General features: G+C 34.2%; 2 protein-coding genes across 3 annotated transcripts in view; one reads left to right on the forward strand and one right to left on the reverse strand.

Moving 5' to 3' along the window:
• The window catches only part of LOC113511441 (neural/ectodermal development factor IMP-L2-like), a 95,915-nt gene that overhangs the window by 11,482 nt on the left and 59,122 nt on the right, over positions 1-25,311 (reverse strand). The window contains exon 1 of one of the 2 annotated variants that reach the window (XM_052891873.1): positions 1,230-1,434. The exons of the other annotated variant lie outside the window; for it this stretch is intronic. The gene's annotated coding sequence lies outside the window, so the exon portion shown is untranslated. Of the gene's footprint in view, positions 1-1,229; positions 1,435-25,311 lie in introns of those variants that run through there. 2 annotated transcript variants of the gene reach the window in all.
• LOC113510208 (uncharacterized) lies at positions 21,260-25,308 on the forward strand. Its single transcript, XM_026893658.3, is given in 1 exon segment — positions 21,260-25,308. A coding segment is annotated over 1 exon segment (3,780 nt). The 5' UTR covers positions 21,260-21,477; the 3' UTR covers positions 25,258-25,308.

A 25,311-nucleotide genomic window follows, 5' to 3' on the forward strand; every position in this document is an offset into this window, starting at 1 on the left:
CTGTACTGAGTTGACTGGAAGAGATCTCTGTCAGAGATAAGTCCACCCTTGCTCACGACATTTATAAATAGATTATTTTATATGTAACTTACAAGTGCAATAAAGAATATATATATATATATATATATATATATATATATATATATATATATATATATATATATATATATATATAAAACCGATTTTTATTTTTATTTTAATTTAATATTACATCTGTTTTATTACATCGAATTATATTAAATTAAATTTACATACATTATATTATATTAGTAAGGATTTACAATACCAGTTATTGTTTTTTTTCTTTCAACGCGTATATATATATACTTTAAATATTACATTTGTAAAATTAAATACAGTAAAAATTTTAATTTTAAAAATACTCGAGTGTTGCCTTAACTAATATTATGAAGAGGAATATTTTTTTTTATTTTTCAACTGATTTCAAAAAGATGCGAGGTTCTCAGCTCGGTTTAATATTTTTTATGTTTGTTACCTCATAACTCCGTTAGTTGTAAACCGATTTGGGAAATTCACTTGAAAGGATATACTTACAGATTAGTCCTAATAGGAATTTTATCGAAATCGCTACAGTAGTTTAGTTTTTAAATTGAAAAAACTGGTTTTATCACAATTGTGAGTGTTTTTTTTTTGTGGAATGCAGTTTTAATTGTTTATATTGGATAAATTCATAAAATACTTAATCAATTTAAAAAAATCTACGTCACAGTAAAGCTACATTTTTAGTGATGTACTTGGTATGTATTTCTTTAAAAAAAAGTGAAATAACGCGGACCCTCCCCGTCTAGTTTATAGATATAGTCTAGTTTATAGTTTACTATTCATTTAAAATATATAAGAGGATAGATTTTCAATAAATAGTAAATCATTATTATTGGATTTAGCCGGCGCAGTGTCAAATCGAAGAAACAAAGAATTTAAAAAATCACACTAAAGGAAAAAAAAAGTCCAACGTTTTTCCTGTTCAATTTATCACTTGTAAACGCTCGTTACATAACAATGGAAGGGAAAAGAAAAAGTAAATAAGCTGTTATCGATATTTGATAAGTTCCCGAATTTGGTTAGCACTAACATACCTATAGGAATTTTCCCCTGATAAAATTACTATATAATTAACATAATTCCTGCCTTATCTTGCATACGTGCGTTATATTACATAATTGTAAATAAAACTTACACACTATAAAGTAAAAGATATAAATAAATACCTTAAAAAAATTCCAAACGAACGGAAAGCACGTGTGAACGGAACGCAACACAAATAAAACTTTTCCAAATTTAAAACGTTCATGTGAAAAAAAAAAGCGAGCTGTCAAATCGAACACCGATACCGATCGAATGTCAAAATTCGAATTTAGAATAATCACTGGCTGGATACACAGGACCAATGTCCGGGGCGAAATGGTCTCTGCTGTGTTTAACATTCATTTATATAGGCGTCGATGGACCGATGGTAGCTACTGTGTTTTCTTATTGAAATTTGCACGCACTTCATCCAGAAATGGACATTTCAAACGTCAAACCATATATTAGATTTTCTGGAATTCTTACATAGTAGGTAATTAGAAGATTACTCAATGTACTCAGTATGTTTAGAAGTATTAAAAATTCGGTGGCAATTAAAGCTTAATAAATGTTGCGCTTACGCAGTAGTCAAATATGAGGTGTTTTAATTAATTTTTTTTTGCTCTAATTGTAAAGTAACGTTTAGTTTAGAAAAAAGAAACCAGTTTTAAACTTTACAAAGTTAATATGAGGCCGACGTGAGAAGAAATCGTGTCATTGTAAAAAAAATACTTAGATATCGGCTCAAATTTAACGACAATTGTAACAAATGGATGTAATAAATGAGCAAACCTGATCAAAGTCGTTATTTATGTGATGAAGAAATGTTATGGGGTAATATTAGATTATATAGACAGAGTTTCTTCATACAAATGCTTCTAGAAAAATGGCGTAACTTTTTCATACAATTTTGCGTGATAAATAGTAATGAGTGATTCCTTTACAACTTCTGTATTTGTAATATAATTTCTGCACCTTTTTAATGCACTAAAACTTATTTTGTTTATTAAATAATTAAATATAGATACGTCAAGATACATTGTGTGCGTAAATATATAAAACATTTATAAAAAAAAAAGAGTCAGTTAATTTGACAATTAGGTGACAAAAAGTTAAAGTTGACTTGTTTTTGAGGCCCGATACTCTATCTATATAATATATACAAAAAAAAAAATATAAAATACATTCAAATTCAGAATTTCTCTTTGAAACTGATGGAAAATAGAGTAATATTTAATTATAAGTACTAAACAAATTGCTGAACGATTTTGCATAGTTAAACATTAAAAAGATTCTCTGTAGCACAGCGGTAAGAAATGTCCGAAAGGACACGGTTGTTCTGGAGATTTCTGTATAGATATACATACATTTAAATACTTTGACCCAGTCGGGATCAGGCTATGTTGGCAATGGCAATATTTTCCGTACATAATACGATGTAGTTAATCTAGAAACCCTCTGCCAATTCCATTTCAAATCAAATACCAATTTGGGGGCCGACCACATACTCATTTGTTGCAGTATCCGGCCGTAGTACCTTCCTAATGCTCCTAAAACATTGCGTCTAAACTGCGCCCACCATGTACCCTCTTGTATAGGCATTCTGTCACCCGTATCCAATAGCGAGGACGGGATGCCTTAAATACTGTACCGCAAACCATAAAAAAAAAACTACTTTGAATATTGGTCAAAATTTAATTGAAGAATTAACATTTTTAGATGTAAATACAAACTTGCGGGGGGAAAGGGATTGTTAGTTTGACAGCCCCATTGCTAGCAATATGCCCTATTAGGTCGACCTCCGCGTGGTTCCCCTGGAAACCATCGTGAACAATTCTTTTTGAATTCATCACGATGGGCTAACTGACCTGCTTTATCCTCACCTATCATCCTTCACTGGTGCTCCACCGGTGTATACCGATAGCGTGGGTGGGGTTGCCATTCCATTATCACCCATTAAAAAAAATAAACTTGCTGTTCCGAAGTATCATTTAGAAAAAGTAAATAGGTCTTTTATGGGAATGGGCATCAAATATTATAATAAGATATCGAAGGATATTTTGGATCTACCTTTTAATAAGTTTAAAACTGTTTTTAAAACATTTATTGAACAAACTCTATTTATTGCACACTAAACGATTACTTGAATGACAAACGTGCATGGTGTTAGTCGATCATGCACGGGCTTTTAACGACCGTGTAATTTTAGACATAGTACATTTAAATAAATACACATAATGTTAACATAGATTTAAAAGAGTAACTGTTGAGTTTCTTGCGGGCTCTTCTCTGCAGGTAACAACTTTCCGAACTCTGCAGTAGATTTAAAAAAAAAAATGACAATTTAAAAATGCTTGTAAACAGGTCTATTTGAATAAAAATCCATTGAATTTAAATTTGAAAGAAAACCGTCACGAAAACCTAATGATAAACGTGAAATCGTGTCCTTTCCCATCGATGCAACATCGTGGGGAGATCCATTAGTGAGATCTTATCGTCTACCAAGAAATCATCCACTTTTAACTCATAAATTCGATGACAAATGACGTAAAGTTCATCGAACCATTTAATACTTAATAGATTTTGTGACCGATCAGAATGTTTTAAAACACTATTTGGAGTAGAGACATACCTTGAAAACTGAAGGTTATTATTCACTTATGTACAGAAGTGTATTTGTAAATAAAAAGTGTTCGGTAGGGATAAATAACTGTGAAAGCAGTTCATCTTCATCATCATCACTTTTGATCTCTATCGTTGTTTATTTGTGTTATCGTATATAATCTATAAGTATGTAGGTATATTTATATATGTATATTTATATTTGTATATATGTATTTTTATTACATATTTGTATATTTATGTAATATTTGTTTAATATATTCATGTATGTATATTTATATAATCTCTATTGTATGTGTTGTAATTTTTTTTCACCGCGTATTAAAATTTCTGTTTTGCCAAAGGTTGACTGCGAGAGAATGCTATATAGTATTAAGTCCGCCTTTTGTACCAGACATATTTTTTTGTAATGTGGTCAATAAAACATAAATAAATAAATGGAAATGAATTTCTATTAATCTCTACTAGTGGAGATAGGTGGAATTAAATTCCATTATTATCCCCCAGTGGGGAAACGTTGGTAGGGAGAAGTTGAACTGGCCCGGATTTCAGTGGTACCCCGCTAGTGAAGGATAAAAATATGTCTCCCCGGTCTATCCTGTTATCGTATACAGTTTATTATTATTATTTCAGCCGTTAACTGTCCACTGCTGGACATAAGTCTTCCCCATAAGGGGAGTTTTGCTAGTAATTGCCACGCTTGGCAGGCTGGTTGGCAACCGCATTTTTTTTATGGGTGATAATGGAATGGTATCCCCGCCTGCGCTATCGGGATACGCTGGCCGGGTACCAGTGAAGGATGATAGGTGAGGATGAAGCAGGTCAGTTGGCCCATCGTGACGAATTCAAAAAGAATTGTTCACGATGGTTTCCAGGGGAACCACGCAGAGGTCGACCTAATAGGGCATATTGCTAGCAATGGCGCTATCAAACTCCATTGTTAACAATCCCTTTCCCCCCTGGCAATCGGATTTAGGCTTGTAGAGATGTTTTACGAGGGACGCTGATGCCCATCCCTCGCCCTCCTTAGTCGCCTCTTACGACACCCACGGGTAAGGAAGGGGTGGCCTATTTTATACTGGGGCCACACGGCTAATATTGCGAAGCATCGTATACAATAGTGCAAAACAAATAGGGTCATTAATTTATTGTCTATTTAAAAATAAATCTCTGGAGATATAAGATTTGGTTTCCAATTCTTCGATCTACGCGAGCCGATCGATACAGGTTACTGATCTTTATGTATTTCAGTTTATCTCGTTTCAAATTCTATCACGCAGCGGAGCTCCGAGAATAGCTTCGGTGATTTGATTCATAGTATATTACACTTTGTTTCGATTGAATTTAATGTAAATGTATACAAAGGTATAATTGCTTCTACCATAACACACTCCGCTAATTTCCAATAGAAGTACAATTCAAAAATGGATTCACTAATTGAACAATACGGTTTGTTTTTGCTCGTAATTACATTTAGATACTGTTCCGGTGAGTATTTCAAAAAACTTAGTGCTGCCTTTTTGAAGCAGACTAGAAACAATTGAGAAATAATTTAAGCTTTAATTAAGTGTTCAGATAAAAAAAAAACTATTTCAGTTTTCAGGCAAAATCAGGTATTTTCATTTAGAAATTAAACTACTGAAGTAATTTGGATAAAAATATATCTTTTTAGATAAAAAAGTTTTTTTTTTCAAATCGGTTTACAGCAATCAATCAATTCAATCAGAATTATGAAGTAACAAACATAAAAAAATACAACCGAATCGATAACCTCCTTTTTTCAAGTTGATTGAAAATGTACTTTTAAATTATACTGTACACTTGATGTGCAACTGCGATTCGTTGGCAAGTATGCGTATGAGTCTACTGGGAAAGGCTTATCCAGAGCCAGGGGACTACAGATATCGTTAAGGTAACACATAGGATCTATTGAAAGATGGTAGGTATAAGGCAGGGCGAAGCACAAAAGATCCTGATGGGTCGATGTGCAACGGCTTAGCTGACCCCATATGCGAATATAAGTTTTTTTTTTTTTACAACACAGGGGGCAAACGAGCATGCGGTTTACCTGATGGTAAGTGACTACCGCCGCCCATGATCACCTGCAACACCAAAGGCATTGCAGGTGTACTGCCGGCGTTTTAAAATGGAATATGCTCTTTTCTTGAAGGTTATGATGTCGTATCGGTTCGGAAATACTGCTGCTGGAAGTTGATTCCAAAGAGTGGTTGTGCGTGGAAGGAAGTGCCTTGAAAAACACCTGTACTATACATTAAGTGTTATTTTTTTACATTTTTCCAATTATGAATTGAGTAACTTCGACATTAAAAGACATTATGAGTTTCTATCTTAAATTTGGTATGAATAATTTGGTAATACGAACTACGAGTACATTTGGAAATTATCATACAAATTAGGATTTATTATTAACAGCCCTTTATAAAACTAATTTCTACCGAGTTTATTTCTTTTTCTTTATTTAGATAAATATGTTCTTTTCATAATTTCTGATTGAGGTCTTTTTCGGGTCATTACTAATCACATAATTGTGATAATAAGGTGATATTAAATTTATGAATTTACTGAAATGTGTTCAGTGTTTTAAATAGACGTGTGGTCCCGGCATAGAAAAGGCCACCCCTTCCTTTCCCGTGTATGGCGTAAGAGAGAACTAAGAGCGGCGAGGGATGGGCAGCAGCGTCTTTCTTAAAATATCTTTAAAGACATGAGCAGTACCATGGACATAACAGAGTATACTGTTTCGCCCATGATACCCCCCATGCGTTGCCATTCCTGAGGACTTAGTTGTTATTCCTCTGTACCCAGTAAATTCACGCCATATACCACCCTTCAAACCGAAACACAGCCATGCAAACACAACTGCTTCACGGTTGAAACACGAATGGGACAGAGGTACCCAAGCAATCGACTTTTGTACAAAGTTGCGACGACCTACTAATCAGCAGCCACATTCACGTCACTCGTTTCACTTTACTTATTATATACCGTCACCTCTTCATTGGATATATATATATATATATATATATATATATATATATATATATATATATATATATATATATATATATATACAAAATATTGTAAATTTATATAATTCAGTTGCTTACATATTAAAATCATATCCAAATCAACTACAAATTCGTTGTTACTGCAAATCCAGTAAAATAAACTTGGAACTACCCAATCTGCAAGGGCAAACCAACGCACACATGCCCAAATAATAAGTAACATCTATCGAATAAGATAGATAAATTTATTAACAAAAATTGTTTATCAGTTTACCTATGGTAAAGGGTAGCCCATTCCATACCGGGAACACAAGGCCCACGCCATCTTTAGTGATTTAAAAAAATGTGCATAAAAAATTTCTTCATTAAAAAAATTATTATTATGGTACCTATTATATTTAAATTTAATCAGAACTACTATGAAAATAAGGAGGCGTTTTATTCTTATGGTCTTTTCAAAATCTTTATATATTACATCTTGGTGTCTTAACGGCTCAACAAATCGTCATGAAATTGGTACGTACTATATGGGATAGAGAAAGGAACAGGCTACAATTTCTTCTGGTCAAGCTACATAATAACCGAGTCAAGAGGATAAAGTCATAGGTAAAATCCAGTTAAAAAAAAAAAACAATATATACCAGCCATATGTTTTTTTACAAATGAAAATTCATTTTTTTATAAAGTAATGTAATATTACTAAAATTTATACCTACATATTTATTAAAGTCCATTCTATTCTGCCCACTTCTATCTGTTCTCCTTTAACCAAAGGTTGTCTGTAAAAGATTGCCCTAGCGATAAGACCGCCTTTTGTACCTTTATGTGTATATTTCAATCTGTATTTATGTTACTGTATTTTACTTGAATTATTCACTTGTCATTGTATATTTTTATTTATGGTGCAATAAAGAGTTAAATAAATAAATAATAAAGTCTCAGCAAAAAATAAAAAAATATTCTATTCGAAATGACCACCTTTAGTTTTTATACAGGCGTTTAATCTGTCTGGCCACGAATCTATGGATTTACGCAGTTTCCAAGGGGAATTTCGCCACTGCTCGCTCCAAAGATTTTTTAAGAGACTCAATGTCGCCATGTCTATTTGATCAGGCCATGTCTTCTAAAACTGACCATAATTTGAAGTTTAAAGGGTTGAGGTTTGGGCTAGATAAGGGCCAGGTCTTCAGCTCTTATAAAATTTGGAACGTTGGTTTCAAGCCTGTGAAAATTTTTGCTATATCTGTACTATTGGTGAATGTACAAAAGCATATAAATAAATAAAATAATGTAAGCAATAACTGGTTTAGGAATAGAATTGAACCTGTGACCTGGTTTTTTAGATCTTTACTGTAAACCAAAGTATGCATTGGCTCAATTGTTACAATGTATCTTTTCAGATTTCAGGGGCCCCGTGAGACTTCCAAACGAATTGAATTACAAAATGGCGTTAACACGTTAAAATAATTTTATATTTAAATCGACTAACAACGACTTGTCGGCCATTTTTTTTCAATTTTGTATTCTGTATTTGCTCACTCAAAATTATAATTATATTTTGTAACGACGTACAACATTGTAATACAATATTGATACACTTAGATACAATACTCAAAATAAATAAATAATAACCTCTAAGAGCTAATGTAAAATATAGAAATATTAGTTTAAGTTTAGTTAGTTAGTTTAGTTAATAGTTAGCCTAAACTTAGATTAACGTAAAATATAAATATATTAGTTTAAGTTTAGTTAGTTTAGTTAATAGTTAGTTAAACTACCAAGTTTAGTTAGTTAGTTTAGTTAATAGTTAGCCTAAACTTAGATTAACGTAAAATATAAATATATTAGTTTAAGTTTAGTTAGTTTAGTTAATAGTTAGTTAAACTACCAAGTTTAGTTAGTTAGTTTAGTCAATAGTTAGTCTAAACTTAGATTAACGTAAAATATAGATATATTAGTTTAAGTTTAGTTAGTTAGTTAGTTTAGTTAATAGTTAGTTAAACTAAACCTAGACTAACGTAAAATATACATATATTAGTTTAAGTTTAATCGGTGGTCTAAGAGTGCTCTCATAAATGTATTATTTGTATAAAAAAAATTTGTAATAATAATATCCATTTAAATTTTGTTAAAATTACTAAAAATCGCATTATCTGTCTCTCTCTTCAGTCGTATACTCTTGACCACTCTGGTCGTGGTTTTTACAATGATAGTGGATCGTCGATGAGGCCCTCCTTGGCGATCGCAATATGTCTCCATCTACTTCTGTTTACAGAATTGTTATACGAGTAGATGTGACGAAAATAAATTTTCAATCGGCTTCAAATAGATAGAGGTTTTGTAATTCCGTTGTATTTATTTTATGTTTGTTACTTCATAACTCAGTCAGCTGTAAACCGATTTGGATAAAATATTTTTCTATCAGACACGATATATTTAGAGATTTGTTTCATAGTTTTTTTTTAAATCGTTTAGATTATAAATCATAATAATCGGTTTTGTTATAAATGAAGTAAGTAGTTTTTGTTTGTGAATATCAGCTCAGCTATCAGCTCGATTGACAGCAATATTAAATGGTAGATTGATTCAATGATTGTTCATGGGCGACTTTCAAAGATGTCTTCATTAAAGTACTGAGTTAGTTCACTTTGGTGATTTTTAGGTACATGGGTATTTTCTAGACAATTTTTTTTTGTTTTTTTTTTTTATACAACTAAGAATGGCAAACAAGCTGATGGCTCACCTGATAGAAAGTGGTAACCGTCGCCTATAGACATGAGCAATACCATGGACATAACACAGTATACTGTTTCGCCCATGATACCCCCATGCGTTGCCATTCCTGAGGACTCAGATGTTAATCCTCTGTACCCTGTAAATTCACGCCATATCCCACCCTTCAAACCGAAACACAGCCATGCAAACACTTGCTTTTTTGCGGTTGAAACACGAATGGGACAGAGGTATCTATGCAAACGACTTTTGTACAAAATCTCTCTCTGGTTACATATTAAATGTTATTATTGTAGGAAGCTATATTATTGTTGTTATTTTATTTTTTTTATATTATTATCATATCAGCCTTTAACTATCCACCGCTGAACATAAGCCTCCCCCTTGGGGGGTTTTGCCAGTTGCCACGCTCGGCAGGCGGATTGGCAACCGCAGTTAGGTTTTAGTGATGTTTAAAGAGAGGCGCTGCTGTCCATCCCTCGTCCTCTTTTAGTCACACGGGATAGGAAGGGGGGGCCTATTCTATGCCGGGACATTCACGGACAATTTTTTATATATTGTTCATTAATTATGATTGTATGTTTCTAAATATATATATATATATATATATATATATATATATATATATATATATATATATATATATAAAATCTCACGCCTGTCTCCCATTAGGGTAGGCAGAAACAATGGAACGCCAAATATAATATATAAACTCTTAACTAGTCAAAAGTGGTTTTGACTGAAAATTATTGGTTATTAGTACTTTTAACTGCAAATTTGCGGTTAGGTTAGGTTAGATAATTCTAACTGTTATTTTAGTCAAAAGTCTCATTGACTGGAGCATACGGTCAAATATACTTTTGACTGATTTTGCTAGTCAATAGCACTTTTGACAGGTTAAGAGTTTTGACTGCAACATATATAAATCACAAAGCACACTCGCAGCCACATTTGGACGTCACTGGTTCCACGAACGAACGACATTTACTTACAGTTAAATTCCTATTCATTGCATTACCCCATATCCTTAATTTGTTAGTGAACATGTGGCCTGCGTCACAGATAACTAGGCGGTGTGTTACTATGCGCTAAATCGTTTTCACTTCAATATAAGGAGATAAACTAATGAATGAACGTGTACTTGAATGAAAAATTTTAAACTTTTTAACCGTACTTATCTACGTGTACACTAATATTGTAAAGAGGAAAGATTTGTATTTTTGTGTCTATGTTTGTATTGAATTAATTCAAAAACTACTTTGCCGATTTCAAAAATTCTTTCACCATTCGAAAGCTACATTCGCCCTGAGTAACATAGGCTATATTTATTGCTTGAAAAGATTAGGGATCCTTACTAAAACTTTAGTAACGTAACTCAAGGTGTAAAAAAATGCTATAAAATATCTTTCGTCGCGTGCGCTGCGGAAACTATTGGTGATAGAACAAAAGTATGTTCTACAATATTGAAGAAAATATCAATAACTACAAAAAACTATATGTCCAACTATTATCGTTATGTCACAATAACTACTTTTTAAAATGTTGTAAAAGTGTCCACCCGTGCGAAGCCGGGACGGGCCGCTAGTTGTTCGACGATACAGGGCAGTATATAAAGGGATTTATCATTTATGTGCCATGATGTGGATGAAAGTGGTCATATATTTTTTTGTTTTTATTAATGGAATGGTAACCTTGTCTGCATTAACGGTATACGCTGGTGGAGCACCAGTGAGGGGTGATAAGCAAGAAAGAACAGGTTAGGTAGCCCTTCGTGATGAATACGATGGACTGTCAGCTTGTTTGCCATTCTAAGTTGCATAAAAAAAAAATGCACCTGAAATTGAACACTGATGTCCTTTCAGCGCATACCGTTAATGCAAGCGGGGTTACCATTCCATTATCATTCATTATAAATACCTTTTAAAAAGACACAAGCTTTCTTAGGCTCTCCCAACCACTTCTTACGTAAAATATTATCTAGTTTTATTAAATAGTTAAGTATCGTCATAAAAGGATTGGGTACAGTAATGTTCGTAATTGAAGGGGAAGGGATTGTTAGTAATGGGATTTAACAGCCCCATTGCTAGCAATATACCTTATCATGTCGACCTCCGCGTGGTTCTCCCCGGATCAATCATCGTGGTTAATTCCTGACGAATTCATCACGATGGGCTAACTGATCTAACTTTATCCTCACCTATCAGCAGTCTTTTAAAAAACATGGGTATATAATAAACCTATATTTTTTATAAAAAAAAAAAACATAATACATACTAGAATTTTGTTATAAAAATAGATTTTCAGTAAAAATACGCAATAGATTAGAATATTCGATACACGACCGCCATTTTGGTTATATATATATATATACATATATACAGGTTATGTATACAACAAAACATCTCAAACAAATATCCGATATATAAAAAAAAGTACGATACGAATTAAAATAGTTTTTTTTTTCACATTCAATAAAAATTCAAGGCTTCTCAACGTAGTCCCGTTTCAATGTTTTGCGAGACATTTTTACTAAATGCGGTCAAGGTTTTATATGAACTACCCGTATAAAATATTGTAATGTTAAGTTTTCGAATCGCGCAATTGTTCCTTCCATTATTTCCTTCAAGAGTAGACTGAAATCACATCTTTTAATCAATTGTACATGATAATTCTATGCACTTATACATATGTGTATATATTTATCTATTTACTTATTTACGTATTTATTTATTTATATATTTATTCACAATAGTGTTTGTTGTATTTACATTATTTTCACCGCTACCCTTCCTGCACTGGATTACCCAAATTAAATCATTTTCTCTCTAACTACACTGGGTTGGCTGGAAGAGATCTCTTTCAGACACAAGTCCTCCCTTGCTAACAAGTTGTTAAACTAATCGTCGCATGTATTGTTTATGTGCAATAAAGAATATATATTATATACGAGACCTAAATAGAGCCATACTTCAACTTCTTCTCTAAAAACGGTCAGTTGACAGTAGGTATTTTCTTTTAATGAATGTTGTTTAGACTGGTAACCTCACTTGTGCTTGATAGCGCGATGATAGGTTTAACGATAGGTGAGAGCTCGCCAAGAATTACCCATGATAGTTTTTAGGGGAGACCGCGTGAAAGTCGACTTGACTGGATATGTTACTAACAAAGATGCTAACCATCTGGCGGACCGTATGCTCGTTTGCCACCTTAGTGGTGGTATAAAAAAAGGCCGCTAGTCTCCACACTAACGTTAACGTTCCAGACTAACGTTATTAATAATACCTCCCCCTCCCCCCAATAGTAACTATTGGCTGACGTAAAAATTTTTCTTAAACAACACAAAGCGCGTCTTTTTTCAGTGTTGCCAGTAATATGATTAAAATTTCCCAATAAATACTTTTATCTATTTTTTTTTAATAGCTTTTGCGATATAAAAAAAGGGAAAAAAGTAATTATTTTTTTATGTTATTTATTTCTTACGATATTATGATAAGTACATAACGTATGTGCTTATTATATTTATGGGAGATGTATCACATCTCCATATTTAGAACTAACAAAATTTTTCATCATGCCTCCCACCAAATTGTTTTTAATTACTCCTCTCCATCCAAAGGTCGCCTGGAAGAGATCGCTCTTAGCGATAAGGTCACCCATTGTTTTTTCATTGTGATTATTTCTTGTAATTGTTTATATTTATAATAAGTTTACTATTGTAATCTTTTGGAGGAAACGATAAAGAGTATCTATCTATCTATCTATGTATAAACTACTTTACTATATTTATAAACTGTTAAAAACTTGAACTAGACAGTGTCTAAAAGAATTTATTTCGATGTTTGAAAATTAATCAAAAACTTTTTCAATTAAGATATAATTGGTAGTTTCTGCCGCCATTTATGGCTTAATTAAAAAAGTTAAATTCAATATAAATATATATATAATTATACACATTAATAAATTTATAATTTATTGAGGAAAATTACAATCGACATTTTACTACGTGACTAATAGTAATGAGTTTAAATTAATTTCTTAGTAGAGAATTTAATAACTGTAATTATTAACTACAAGGTGTACCAGTAAAACGCCTCTTGTAAATGTTAAGATTTGTGATCTGATATTGGTCACGTAGATATATTTGCTGAACTAGCTGTCTCCCGCGGTTTTACTCGCGTGAATCAGTATGAAGTATCCTGTGTGTTTGTAATGGATGATAATGGACTGGTAACCCCGCTGCTGTAACGGTATACGCTGACGGGTCGCCAATGAGGGATGATAGGTGATAATGAAAAAGCAGGCCAGTTAGCCCATCGTGATGTGTGATCGTGTGTGATCTGGAACTTAACATGATGGTTTCCAGGGCGAACCACGTGGAGGTCGACTTGATAGTGTATTGCTAGCAATGGGTTCATTAGACCCCATTACTTGTTAGTAATGGGGTCGGGGATGGGATTGTTAATTGCAATATACCCTATATTGCTAGCAGTGGAACTGTAGTCTGGTGACTGGTACCGGGTGATAATGGAATGGTACTCCACCGGTGCTATCGGTATACACCGGCAGGGCACCAGTGAAGGATGATAGGTGAGGATGAAGCAGGCCAGTTAGCCCATTGTGACGAATTCAACAAGAATTGTTCGCGATGGTTTCCAGGGGGAACCACGTAGAGGTTGACCTGATAGTGTATTGCTAGCAATGGGTTCATTAGACCCCATTACTAACAATCCCTTCCCCCAACACAAAATGGTCACAACTCAGTTTATTGCTTTGCCCCCAAAAGAGCGAAACACTGATATTCTGTTGTGGTGTAGGAAGGGTTTAAAGGATAGGACAGAAGGGGTGACATCTGCGATCGCTGCCACAGTCACAAATCTCCCGAGAAGTAACGTCCCACTTCCCTAAGATATACCTGCAACGGTTGACCAGCGAATCGGTTATATTTTTTTTATACAACTTAGAATGCCAAATAAGCTGACGGCCCACCTGATGGAAAGTGGTAACCGTCGCCTATAGACATGAGCAGTACCATAGACATACCAGAGTATACTGTTTCGTCCATGATACCCCCCATGTGTTGCCATTCCTGAGGACTCAGGTGTTATTCGTCCTTACTCAGTAAATTCACGCCATATCCCACCCCTCAAACCGAAACACAGCCATGCAAACACGACTGCTTCACGGTTGAAACGCGAATGGGACAGAGGTAGCCAAGCAATCGACTTTTGTACAAAGTCTTGAAATAAATTTTATCTTTGACAAGTTCAAAATCCCAACTTGGCACTGTCTATTTAGACTAAACATAAGCAAGACACGTAACAGAATCATTTGATTCACTCCACTATTTAGCAGTTTGAAAAAAACAAACCGAACTAAACTGATATGTTTAGATTGGTCGGAGAAAATCCGCATGCAACGTTGAAAGATGGAAGTAAACATATTCTAAATTACCTGCAGATTTTTTTTTGGTGAGAATAAAAAATATAAATAATAAAATCAGACACGTGTAAATTAGGAAAACAGTTGTTGATGTAGTTTTGGCTTTTTGCACTTAAGGAGCCAAACTAGGCTCCTTTTTGGTGCTAATTGTACAGCCTTGTCACGTGCCACGACTTCCTTTCCCGTGGGTGTCGTAAGACTAATAAAACTTAATGGTCGAGGAATGGGCAGCAGCGTCCCTTTTAAAATAGCCTAACTGCAGTTGCCAATTCGCCTGCCTATTGGCAAACTCCCCCTAGGGGGAGGCATATGTTCAGCAGTGGACAGTTATAGGCTGATATGATGAAGGAATAACACCTGAGTCCTCAGGAACGCATGGGGGGTATCATGGGCGAAACAGTATACTCTGTTATGTCCATGGTACTGCTCATGTCTATAGGCGACGGTTACCACATTCCATCAGGTCGACCGTAAGCTTGTTTGCCATTCTAAGTTGTATAAAAAAAAAAGTTTAAAGAGGGATGCTGCTGCCCTCCCTTAGTCCTCTTACGACACCCACGGGAATGGAAGAGGTGGCCTGTTCGACGCCGGGACCACACGGGAATCGTAGTGAATCATTATTCCGTGCTATTTCCAGATGAATAAGTACATTTAAAATTTCCATCAGGTGGGCTGTCAGTTTGTTTACTTGTAAGTTGCATAAAAAAAATGCAATTCCTGAGGACTTAGGGGTTATTCCTGTGTACACTGTAATTTGAAAACGAATGGGACAGAGGTACCCAAGCAAACGACTTTTATACAAAGTCTCACTCTGCTATAACTATTTTAAGCATAATTGAGTAACAGACATCTAGATACATTTCCAAACTTACAAATTCACGGGATATCCTGTATAAGTTGCTTTTTAAACCTCCGCGTCCCGTTCTGGGAAACATTGGGATTGAATTAAGAGTGACGCCAGCTGGAAATAGCAATAAACCGATTACTAACGACTCGACACTGGATCGGTTCTAAATTCGCATTGAATGTTTTCAAAATAACTGCATACCTTCATACTTTCTTAGCTTATAGGTGTGAAGTTGTGGTTAAATTTATGGTTTGCATTCCAGAGCCATTATTAACAGCAATGTCAAAGAAAGTGAGCTGGTTTGAATATTCGATTGGTTTATAAGTAGATTTTATTTTTGAACGACACGAAAAAAAAAACGCCACTATTATTCGTGGACTGAACCTATTTTGATGAAACATCTCTAAGATCTCTTTTATCAGAGGGAGACTTTGTACAAAAGTCGATTGCTTTGGTACCTCTGTCCCATTCGTGTTTCAACCGTGAAGCAGTTGTGTTTGCATGGCTGTGTTTCGGTTTGAAGGGTGGGATATGGCGTGAATTTACTGGGTACAGAGGAATAACATCTGAGTCCTTAGGAATGGTAACGCATGAGGGGTATCGTGGGCGTAACAGTATACTCTGTTATGTCCACGGTACTGCTCATGTCTATAGGCGACGGTTACCACTTTCCATCAGGTGGGCCGTCAGCTTGTTTGCCATTCTAAGTTGTATATAGAAAAAAAAAATTATACAAAAATTAGTAGAAAAATATATCTTATTAAAAAAAAGAACGTTCACGAATTGAAATAAAAATTATAACAAATACGTGAATTTTTCCAATTTTTGCAACTTCGGATCCATATATGTATAAATCTAGAACTGTCATGTGCACACATTTACAAAACACGCACACTAAAATAACTATGCATTTTCTCGTCTCGTTTTTGTAATTGTATTGCCTGTCTGTCAGTAACACTTGTACGTTACACTTTGTCTATGATTCAAACCACTGTTTTTGCGTAGAGAAATCCTGCTTAATGCAAACCATCGTTCGACTAAAAATGCAATTGCAGCCGTGAAGAATGGGCATGAAACTTCATTGTTGCTTTTCTCCTACAAAGAACAGTTCTCTTAAGGGACAGAATTTTTAGATCAGAGAGAGACTGTACAATAATCGTTCGCTCGTGTACCTCTGTTCCACTTATATTTCTGTCGTAAAACAGCTGTGTTTTCATGGTTGGGTGTACAAGACCAAATATTTCAGGAATAGCAACAAATTAGGGATTCCATAGGTATCTCAGCACCATGGGTAGCATTCTATGATTCCGATACTATATTCTATGATACGATGCTGTTCATGTCTATAGGTGACAATTACCAGTTTAAAGTATGTGGAACTTTTAATTTATTTGTTGTTCTAGGTATTATGAAAAAAAGATCTTTGCGTATAGAAATAATTTTCTACTGATTATGTTTCGCCTACTCTATCTGTGGTAATGATATTCAAAAGACTGTGAATAATGTATTAACGTATGCTAACGAGGGGGAAAAAAACTATGAAACTAGAGTGGAGTGATTTGTAAACATTATTTTTGCGCTTGGCTATGTTAATCTCAGACAGATTCACAGCAAAATGTAATTTAAATGCTAATAGTATACACGTAGATATTTAAAACATTTATTTTTCACGAAACTCTTGGGACGTTTTTATAATTAGGCGTATATAATTAAGATTCGGATGGTAGTTACTAACCTGGTGGGTTACTAAATTTTATAACAGATTATGTAAAAAACAGCGCCGTTTAAATTTCCAACAATTTGGTACTTTTTTTTTCCTTTAATACATGAAAATGGAATGAATTTTAAAAGACAAACGACGGTTGTATGTGTTGTATAATTTGTAAGTCAACACGGATACGTTTATTATTGTTTTTCTACAAAAGTTTTCAAATTTTCACCGCACAAATTACATTTCTGTTTTGCCAAAGGTTGACTGGGAGTCAACTTGGAATGCTATATAGCATGAGCTCCGCCTTTTGTACCAAACTAATTTTTGTAATGTGGTCAATAAAGAATAAATAAATAAAATAGATGATAAATAGTTTGGAAGGATGGGAGTTTTATTAGCACACCAATGGGAGATTTTGTAAAAGAATCGTCTGAATTGGCACCTTCGTTCCAACTTTAAAGCAACTATACACACATGGATATGTTTCGGTGAAGAAAGGTGAGATACAGCAATGATATTATAGGGAACGGAGGTATATCACCTTAAGGCTCAGGAGGTAGCAACGTAAGTGATTTTTATTCTATGGTGTCAAAAAGATGTTATGGAGACCTTCAAGAAAAGAGTGCACTTCTTTTTTTAAGGCTGCAATTTTTCTAACGTTGTGGGTACCTGTGGGTCAGCGGTATTCACTTACCATCAGGTGAGAAGCATGTGTTATAGAAAAACTGTCCATGATGCCATTTTCGTTCATGGTGGTTCGCTCAAACGTTCTGCGGCCAATGCACGCGCTTTTACCACATTAGTCTCACGCTATCAGTTACTTGTCACTGTCCAATCATTGTAAACTAAACCTTAAGTTATAAAGACGAGAGTGTACATTAAAATTTAGTAGACCCCTGACCATTGAAGACACGTGGGTACCTACGTCACCGGCGTATTCCAAGAACATCGTTTGCGCCTTCTGAGAAAGCATTTCTCAAATACCTCTTCACAGATAATGCGTATCTTTTTTTCCCATAATTTTTTTTTTTTTGTTGTAGAGTGAGGTACGTAACGTTTTTTTTTTCATTAGTAATGGATATTGGAGATACTTAATTGAAGTGTTTTTAGGGTTCCTCACTTAAATAGGTTACCTAATATTTTTTTTTCAAATTAGAATCCTCTTCAATTTCATCGATCAGTTACGATAATCATTAAAATAAACTTACTTGATCAATAAGACTAGCGGTCAAAAATTCTCGTCAATTTTTGAATAAAATCTTTTATTCAAAAATTAACGAGAATTTTTGACCGACTTATAATTACTGTCGTGAAGCAGCTGTGTTGTATTTTAGTTTGGAGAGTGGGATGTAATGTAATGTAAATAGGACTCCATTTTCCGCACTTAGCCTCTCATTTGGGCCATTGTGCGTATGAGTCGTGGCTAGTACAGCCAACCCAGCTCCGCCCAGAAGCACAGAAGCTTCCTGGGATCTTCACAGGCCTCACGGAGCGACCTCACCGTTCCGAGCATTTCTAAACGTTGATGGGCCACAGCTTCACATTCCAGGATTACGTGAGCAGCCGTTTCTTCGGCGTCGAAACAGCCTCGACATAGAGGGCTGTCTGTGGCTTCTATTGTGTATAAATGTTTGTTTAATGGACAATGACCCGTTATTGTCCCTATCATTATTTTGAAGTTTTTCCTGTGTAGATGTAATAAACGTTTTGGTAGTCGTTGATTAAACGTAGGCACGGGCAATTTTGATTGTCTGCAATCAGTAGCCTGTATTTGGAGTGTGGAATATGGCAGTTAAATTATTGGATCATCACCATAATCTTCATCATCTCAGCCATTATCTATCCACTGCTGAACACAGACCTCCAGACATAAGGAACTGTCCTATTATTATTGGATACGAGGGCATAACAGATCAGTCTTACAATGCATGAGGTATTATTGGCGTCTATGAAGTCCAAGGCGCTGTTCATGTCTATAGGTGATGGTGATCACTTTTCATTAGATGATCCGTCAGTTTGTTTGTCATTACAAGTTGAATGAATAAATAATAGTTGCATGAAAAAATTAATATTACGTTACTAGCTTTATCTCGCGGTTTCGTCCGCGTGAATCAGTATATAAAGTATCCTATGCAATAGGTTAGGATATTATCTATCTATGTACTAAATTTCGTACAAAACTGTTCAATAGTTTTTGCTTGAACAAGTAGTAAACATCTATCTATCTATCCGTTGTTACAAACTTTTGCAATCATAATCTTAATAGGATAAGACTGATTTAAAAAGAATAAGACTCGTTTCTTGCTAGATCTTAGCTTAAAATATTTGCTGAATTCACGAAGTATACAGTGAACGTAAGTTAAAAGTGTCTTTTAATGTATAAATGATTTTAATTAAGAAGAAAATCATTATTATACGGATCCCTCAACTAATGTTGTCAATCAACTAATATTTTTGGTTAACACGTATTTTTTCTTATGGGGCAATTCACATTTTTTTTATTGATGACCGTTACGACACCACCAACGCCGCCACTAAGTTCAGAGAAAATTTGTTTTTTTGTTGTTGTGTAAAATTTATTGATCTATCTTTAAAATCTTTTGCGGGTAGACAGAGAGAATCGAACGCCGAAGGTTCTCGTAATTTTCTTGCTTTATCTATTTTTTATCTCTTGTTTTTTAAATAACTAGTTTAAATTTATGTTTGTGTGTTCGTCTTCATTTGTTTTCAACGTGTGAAAGAATACGTGCAAAACCACATGGTTTTGCATTCTTTGACACGTATGTATTCTATGTATGTATTCTAAATGTGTTAGTATCTATGCATTGGCTGGCACTAAACGTGTTAAGTATGTTACTAAACTAACACGTTTAGTACCAGCAAATACATGGATTTGCCTATGTTTTCTCTTCTCTTTCTTCTATTTTCTTGTTTACAGAACAATTTTATTATTTTAGTACTATATTCTTCTTTCTTATTAGAAACATTGATGATGCAATTACTTATTCGTATTATTATTTCTTTGATTAAAACTCCCTCATCTACTAGTCTCTTTATATTATCATGAAATGCTATTGCCTAACTTTCCGCTGATATAAAACACCGGTAACAAACTAAGTTAGTTCTAGTAACGGATAACAGTAGAATCTTATTGGATTTTAATATAGAATTCCAATATAGATCTTACATTATCATAACTATATCAGCCGGTAACTGTCTACGAGGATTTTGCCAGTAGTTGCCACGCTTGACAAGCGGATTGGCAACCGCAGTTAGGCTATGGTGATGTTTTAAAAGGGACGCTGCTGCAAATCTCTCGATTATTAAGTTACCTTAGGCACCTTTTATAGTTTATTAGTATTATTAGTTGATTATAAAGGGGGGAAAGAGTTTGTTAGAAATGGGTCTACCATTACTAGCATATTGTAAGTCCCTGTCAAGTCGAACTCCTCGTTGTTTCTCCTGGAAACCATCGTGGCTAATTCTAGTTGAAGTCGTCAGGATGGGCTTACTGATCTGCTTTCATCCTCATCAGTCAACTATTACTGGTACCCCGCTAGTGTATATCGATAGCACAGGCGGAGTTACCATACTATTATCACCCATTAAAAAAAAAGTAGATTATAAAAGAATTAGGCATTTAGGCATAGGTAATATGGATACTTCCGGCTGTCATAAGAGTAATAGTGTGTTAAAAGTGCTCCTGAGTTTATTTTTAATAACCAGTGAAAATCAGCAAACATCAATTCGAATTGGCGAAAATCACAACGCTAAAACTAGTACAAAGCAAATCGCGACAATAGTTTACTAAAAATTGGATTATATTGGGAAATATCACCAACAATACCACAGTTTGGAGGTTAGAAATTCGTTAACTTTCATAAACATTATCAATTGTCTATTTGACGTTTGACATCTCACTGAATTGCAGTGTTACCAACATAACGGACGGAACACTAACGTTCGGAAACACGTATACGAGTAGTTAATACACTATAGACAATAAAGGTATGTCAGAGGAAATGCTACAGCTATTTCAAATGATGAGAATGGAATTAGAAAAACAAGCAACAACGATTACACAGAACATAACTGATACCTTAATGCGTACTATAGATGTTAAAATACAACCATTACTGGAAGAAAATAAATACCTGAAATCTGAAGTGCAAATATTAAATAGAAAAGTAAAATATTTGGAAGAAATGAATAAGAAGAATAATATAATACTACATGGAGTCAAGGAAACTGAAAATAATTCTGTAGAATTATTCAACACAATAATGGGTATTTTACAAAAAACTAATGTTAAAATAGGAAAATCGGAAATAAACAAATATTACAGATTGGGAAGGAGACAAGATGAAAGCAAGACCAGACCCATACTTGTCTCCTTTATCTCATATCAAAAAAAAGTAGAAATAATGAAAAATAAAGCAAAAATGCCACATAAAACCTTTCTTACCGAAGATTTTTCAAAAGAAACGCTAGAACTACGTAAAAATCTACAAAAACAATTAAAAGAAGAAAGGGAAAAAGGAAATGAAGCTTTCATCAGGAATAATAAACTTATTATCACAGGAAAACCAGAAGCCGAAAGGAGAAAAAGAGAAGTTTCTATGTCACCTGAGATTATACAGAAACAATCTCACTCAACAGGGGAGAGAAATATTATTGCCCCATCTAAAAAAATGCATAAAACTGATGCATTCGCATACATGAGAGCCAGATCTTTCTCACTGTCAGAGAAACAAACACAACCTCATAAGGTATAGGAATTTTCTGACACCGGAAACGTGAAGAAAACAAACATTATAAAAACAATTCTAGCTAAAAACAAACAGATCCCCAATACGGTTGGTCACCGCGGGGAGATAGACCCTACCCCCCAAGAGCGTACAGTGGAAGGATTCAAGAATCATAACAAACACTACTCCGAAAAAAATGAACAAAAACAAAGAACAAGACTAAACATAGCCACACTAAACACAAGATCGGTAAAATCCCAAGAATCCCTACTCGAATTAGAAAATGCATTGGAAACCATACACTGGGATATTTTAGGTTTAAGCGAAGTGAGGAGAGCTGATGAAAAAATTGAAGAACATGATAAATATATATTTTATTATAAAAATGTAATAGCTGGCCTTAATGGAGTAGGATTTATGGTAAAAAAATATCTAAAAAACGAAATATTGGAGTTTCGAGGCATATCGGATAGGATAGCAGTCTTGAATATTAAATTGCCTGGCCACAAACAACCATCTTCAATCGTTCAAATATATGCCCCGACTGATATCACCAAAGAAGGAATAAAAAACGAGTTCTACAACCAACTCAACGAAATAATGCCAACGTTGTTTAAAACTATAATTGTAATGGGTGACTTCAATGGACAAATAGGAAAGAGAAGAACAAATGAAGACAAAGTACTGGGACCACATACAACAGGCAAAAGAAACGACAATGGGCAAAGACTGATAAACTACGCTCTGGAAAACAACCTAAGAATCATGAACAGCTACTACAAAAGGAATTTAAATAGAAAATGGACATGGGTGTCACCGAATGGTAAAATAAGAAATGAAATAGATTATATCATCACAAACAAACCAAGATTGTTCTTAAACATAAATATTGTCAACCAATTTAACTACAACACAGACCACAGACTACTTAGAGGACAATTATATACACGAGAACCAAAATCATTAAGGAAAAATATCTACAATACAAAAACAGTGGCTTTACCAATCCCGGATAATATTCTAGAGTCTTTACACACTAATTTAGAAAAAATAGACAATCTTAAAGAAGTCCAAGAAAAATACGACGCTTTAGAGAAGGAATTAAGAGAAATTGAAAGTAAAATGAGAACAATAAGAAAGGAAAAAGACAAATTAGGTTCAGAAGCAAGGAAGTTAATCATGCAAAGAAAACCCTTATTTAAAGACAGAAAAAATAATAGAAAAGAAATAACAATTCTGAGCAAAGAAATAAACCTGCAAATACGAAAACACAGAGAGAGACTAAGAACTGAAACAATGAGATATTATATAGAAAAATCAGGCGGAATTAAGAAAGCGGAGATCGAATTAAGAGACAATTTAACTTGGATAGATAACATGAAACACCACAGAAACAAGAAAAATAAAACTAATAGAATTGAAATATTAGAAGTAGCAACGGAATATTATCGCGAACTATACAATGAACACGCAACAATAGAGGAATCCAACCAGTTAATAAACTGCACTAAAACTGAAGAGGATGTGACCCCCTGCATACTACAAGATGAAGTCAATAAGGCTATCAAATCACAGAAGAAAGGAAAAACGCCTGGAGAAGATTTAATATCTAATGAATTGCTAACGGGATCATCCAAAGTAACGTTAAACACTATCACAGAGATATTTAACGAAATTTTGCGCACAGAATATATACCTCATCAGTGGACTACATCAATTATTATATTACTACACAAAAAAGGGAAGAAAGATGATATAACCAATTACAGACCCATCAGCTTGATGTCCAATATGTACAAAATATTTTCAAAAATACTGTTAGATCGTTTAACAAAGACTTTGGATGAAAACCAACCTAAAGAACAAGCAGGTTTTCGTAGTGAGTTCTCAACAATAGATCATATTCACACTATAAAACAAGTAATCCAGAAATGCAGTGAATATAATATTACCTTTTACCTTGCGTTCGTAGATTATAATAAAGCATTCGATTCCTTAAAACACATAAAAATTTGGGAAGCTCTAGAAACACAAGGAGTGGAGAAAAAGTATATTCGACTGATCATCAATATATATAAGAACATGAAAGTAAAAATAAGAACAGAAAGAGATGGAGAATCTTTTCCGATAAAAAGAGGTGTAAGACAAGGTGATCCTTTGTCACCCAAACTATTCTCAGCTGTTCTCGAACACGTGTTTAGATGCCTGGACTGGGAAAACTATGGTTTGATTATCAACGGTGTGCGATTAAACCACTTAAGGTTTGCAGATGATCTAATATTGATTTCCGTTGATCCAAAAAGTTTACAAAAGATGTTAGACCAACTGGTGCATGAAAGTGATAAAGTAGGGCTATCAATGAACACTACGAAAACCAAAATAATGTCAAATTCGGAAAGCTTCCCTATAACGGTTAACGGTAAAACAGTGGAATATGTGGAGGAATACACATATCTCGGTCAGATCATATCTCCAAAAGACCTAACAACAAAAGAAATTAACAACAGAGTTACGCTGGCATGGAAAAGATACTGGTCTCTTAAGGAGGTAATGAAAAACCCTCTCATACCACTGAAAGCGAAGAGCAAAATATTTAATTCTTGTATTTTGCCTGTTATGACATATGGATGCCAAACCTGGAGCTTAACTAATCATAACATACATAAGTTAGAAACTTGCCAACACAGTATGGAACGAAGTATACTGAACATCAAATTAAAAGATAAAGTAAAACTGGACACTATAAGGAAGAAAACTGAATTCACGGATGTTACTTACTGTATCAAGAAACTAAAATGGAGGTGGGCAGGACATATAGTTAGAATAAATAAAGAAAAATGGTCTAAGGATATTACAGAGTGGTGTCCGAGACAATATAAGAGAAAAAAAAGGAGACAGCGTCGTAGATGGGAAGACGATATCAAAAAAATAGCGGGACACACCTGGAAAAGACAAGCGCAGAATCGCATTCAGTGGCGAACTCTAGGGGAGGCCTATGCTGGACAGCAAGACAATCTTCACGTACCGGTGTCAAACAAATAACTAAATTATATAAATACATTGTAAGATTGTTAATAAAGGCTATTATTATTATTA

This window comes from Galleria mellonella, unplaced genomic scaffold (assembly GCF_026898425.1).
Source record: "Galleria mellonella isolate WM207_F2 unplaced genomic scaffold, CSIRO_AGI_GalMel_v1 utg146, whole genome shotgun sequence".
Lineage (NCBI taxonomy): Eukaryota > Metazoa > Arthropoda > Insecta > Lepidoptera > Pyralidae > Galleria > Galleria mellonella.